The 4,261-nt window shown below is 36.6% G+C and overlaps 1 protein-coding gene across 1 annotated transcript; it reads left to right on the forward strand.

The window, feature by feature from the left end:
- Nucleotides 1–479: 479 nt before the first annotated feature.
- On the forward strand, nucleotides 480–3,970 carry LOC145010942 (chloroplast protein FOR GROWTH AND FERTILITY 2-like). Its single transcript, XM_078969534.1, has 2 exons — nucleotides 480–927; nucleotides 3,071–3,970. Exons 1-2 carry the CDS (start codon nucleotides 622–624, stop codon nucleotides 3,884–3,886), a joined length of 1,122 nt encoding a protein of 373 aa, XP_078825660.1. The 5' UTR covers nucleotides 480–621; the 3' UTR covers nucleotides 3,887–3,970.
- Nucleotides 3,971–4,261: the final 291 nt, after the last annotated feature.

Genomic DNA, 4,261 nt, shown 5'->3' on the forward strand with positions numbered 1-4,261 from the left:
TTGGTAACTACACTCTTTAGAAAATACTAAACACTTCAAATGCAATGGATTAAAGCTAAGGAGGCTGTGATGTATATTAATTTGAAAGAGCTTTAGAACTTAGTAAATTTCCTAGTTATTTTTCTGTTAATTAGTGCTTTGAAAACAATATTGACTTAGCTTACTTTTTCCCCATGTTTTCCTAGTGCTTTTGGATGGATATCCTTTCTTCTTTACTCACCATTTTTACGAAGATTGGGCTCAAGATAATTAGTACATATTGATATAATCAAGTTCAAGTTTTTAACTAGTCAAACCCACTATCAATAATACCCCACCACCATTCAACAATACATCATCAAAACCAAACCTACAACCTAAAATATTAAATGATATTTATTAAATGGAGAAAAATAAGTCTTAAGCTTTGTTTTGACATATAATTTTTCAAACTAATTGATTAAAAATCCTAAAAAGAAAAGGTATATAGCTGGTAATACCACGTCTACATAATGGGCGAACAGTCAAGATTTCTATCCTAAAATCCACCAAATCTCTGTACCCGGTGGAACAATTTCTCACACACACAGTCTGCACGGCGGACGGAGCGTTTCAGATAACGGCAGACACGGCGGCGCCACCATGGAAAAGCTTATCCACAACCCCAACCACCATATCCTTTCGAAGCAGCAGCTCTACCTAAAGCCCCGTCCATTTCTTCCCCAACTCGCCCGATTCCAAACCACTAAACTCTTCAATCTCTCCCACTACACCCTCCGAGTCAACTCAATCTCTTGCAAACATGAACAGAATCCGTCATTTAATTCTTCATCGCCGGTCATCAAAACGCCAGAAACAGATTTGTCTTTCTCGGAAAATAAGGGTTCTGTTATGCCCAAACCCCATTTCCTGCAGCAATTGTCGCAGACATTTTCTCATCAACAGAAGGTAATTATTATTCTCGAACGAAAAATTTCTTTATCTTAACGATGATTGGTAACTTGAATTGTTGGTTCGGGTCTTACATATGCTAAATTTTGTTGAATTATATATTTAGGGTTTTGAATCTGCTTTGTTATATGCTTGATTTGATCTGAATTTTATTCGTAAAATATAGATTCGAATCGTGATTCTCTGTGAAAAGTTACTTTTTGCCTTTTGGTTCTTTTTAATCGGAATAGTATCGGAAAATTTCTCCGATTCCTTGATATTAATCCAAATCATACCAGGAATTCTAAGTACGCAGGTCTTTACGCTGTTTTTAGGATGATGAATTCAGCATTTGGCTGGCTAATTTTAGCTCTAAAATCAATAAGAATCATATTCGTTGTAGATTAAAGAATGTTTATTATGCTTAACCGTGACAACTACTAAAAGGCCAAAAATATTTATGTCGATATGATAAGACCAAGAAGAACAATAATTGAACCTCTAAGTCAAAAATGGAGTCTTATCATGGGTGGCATGAACAATAAGACGGAAAAGGGGGGGGGGGGGGGTTGTATTTACAAGTGCTAATACTATATAGGAAATGACCCAAAGTACTATTTCCGAAAGAGCTATAAAGAATTATAAATTAAAAGTGCTATTAGTAGTGGGAGTTGAATATTTAATTTAAAAGGTCAATAGTGTTGGGAGTTTAAATTATTTATGATTCAAAAGGTTATTTGCAGTGTTTTTAGAATAAAAAAGTCAGCATTTGACTTTTTAAGTGTCAAATGAACCATGGCCATTAAGGTATTCACTGTGAAAGACAATAAGAATCACATTCTTTGTTGATTATTACATAGATATCACATTAGGCTCTAATAAAAGCAAAAAATCAGAAATCATTTAAACTTGATTCTATAGTGTCAGAAGTAGAATGAATGCTTGAATTTCCAAAGTGTTCCCTTTTTTTGGGTCGAATGAAGTGTATGCCTAGTTTATTCATGTAAATGCCTCAATTGCATTGTTTTTAGTGTAATAAACAGTTTTTGAAGTTGTTACACACATTATATCAATGTACATTCATTTATTTATCTATTATAACATTCCACTTTCATTTCCTTGTTTCAACATTTTACTTTGATAGCTCTACCTAATTATAGCAATATCATCCAAATACAAAGCAATTTTCACTTCTAAAGTTGTGTATATTTTTCAAATTACAATGCCTCTAAGAAATAAGTTGATAGCATAATGTTATAATAAATAAAACTGAAATGAGGATGCTATAATAAACAAATAAATGTAAGTACACTACTATTTGTTGCATTTAACCTTCTTTACCTTTCAAGCAGTGTTGCCATTTTAAAGTGACAAACACAGAGTTATTTGTTTTGAAGATTGGTATCTTGTTAACTACCAAATTATACCATGGTTGCTTCTTACTTGTGTTGAATCCCCATATTAGGTTCTTGAGTTTGAAAATTGATGAAATTTAAATTCACTACTTATATATTTAGCAAGTTAATGCTAAGAGTCTAATGTAAGTGTAGTATACTTAAAATAATAACACATGGAAACTTTCATAAACATTTTATCGAGGTTAAATGTTTGTGTAGTTTCATAATTACAGCGGTTTAAACATGGTTTTCACACTGGTAAAACCATGGGTTATAAACACAAAGTCACTTCTAAATAATATAAATTGGGTTATAAAAAATATATTGAATTATTGATTACTCTGTGATTTTATAAGAAAAAGGATAATGAAAAGCGTTGGCAGGTCAACTTGACCCATTTTGATCTTTCCAATAATTCCAATACCCATTCCTGCGTGTTTTGCCATCTCATTTTTCTTGTACTTGTCCTCTTTTGAATCTAACTGTCAAAAATATGCTAAAAAATTAATAATTGTAATTTATTTTCTTGTAGATCATTAAAAGTACAATGCTATATAATTGGGTAGATTTCTCAAAAACACAATGCTTTAATAAGAAGAAAAAAAACTTCAATTAGAATTCTCTAATAGAAAAAAAAATGGAAGTAGGATGCTATAATAAATGAAAGTACATTACTATTTCCGTATTTCGTGCATTTATTACTAATAACGTAAAGTCGTTATCTTGATTTGTATTACCCATTAACATTTATCAATAATTTTCAGGCTGTTATCACGGGATCAATAATTCTACTCTCGGCCCTAATCTTCACAATCCAACCACTTTTCATCTCACCCGCACTCGCCTCCTTCCAAACCGCAACCAAAACCGGCTCCAACCCACTCATCCGAAGCGAGCTCCTATCAAGCGCGTGGACCGGTTTCTTCGCCGGTTGCCTCCACACCTTATCCGGTCCCGACCACCTCGCCGCCCTCGCCCCGCTCTCAATCGGCCGGTCCCGCGTCGAGAGCGCGCTTGTCGGCGCGCTCTGGGGCTGCGGGCATGACGCCGGGCAGGTCATCTTCGGCCTCCTCTTCCTCCTCCTAAAAGACCGCCTCCACATCGAAATCATACGCACTTGGGGGACGCGAGTTGTTGGTTTCACCCTTCTAGTCATCGGAGCCATGGGAATCCGTGAAGCCTCCGAAGCAGCGGTCCCCACGCCATGTGTCGCTTTGGAAAACGGAGAATGTGATGTTAGTGTTTATGACTTACCGGAGCCCACGAAGAAAAAGAAAATTGGATTTGCGACATTTGCAACGGGTATTATCCACGGGTTGCAACCGGATGCGCTTATGATGGTTTTGCCCGCGCTCGCGCTTCCTTCCCGCGTGGCGGGGGCCGCGTTTTTGGGGATGTTTTTGGTGGGGACGGTTATCGCGATGGGGAGTTATACGGTGTTTATCGGGTCGTGTAGTCAGGCGTTGAAGGATCGGATCCCGAGGATTACGGAAAAGCTGACGTGGATTTCGTCTTTAGTGGCGATTGCGTTAGGGGTTGGGATTATTGTTAGTCAGTTTTTTGGGTTTAGTTTGTATTGATTTTTGGGGGGTTTTGCGATGTTTAGGGGGGATTTTTATGGACCTTTTTTTTTTTATGAGAATTGAGAAGCATATTGTTTGATATATTTTGCGATAGTACCTCGTGCATTGATTATTTTACTTTGTCCTTTTGTGGTTGTATATCGTACAATTATGATAGTACTGTTTTCGTATGCACGTGTTTTATGTTTGTGTGCGGTGGATTTGGTTCAATTGTCACATGGTTGCGTGTGTCGTGAGTGCATTTTGATAGACATGACAATCGTGTAACGTATTTGTGATAGGGGTGCGTAAAGATTGGTGCAGTTAAAAACGTGGAACAAGTTGGGGTTGACACCTACTTTCGAATTCTTTTTGGTGCAAAAAACTGAACAT

Source organism: Lactuca saligna, chromosome 8 (genome assembly GCF_052625555.1).
Source record: "Lactuca saligna cultivar CGN05327 chromosome 8, ASM5262555v1, whole genome shotgun sequence".
Lineage (NCBI taxonomy): Eukaryota > Viridiplantae > Streptophyta > Magnoliopsida > Asterales > Asteraceae > Lactuca > Lactuca saligna.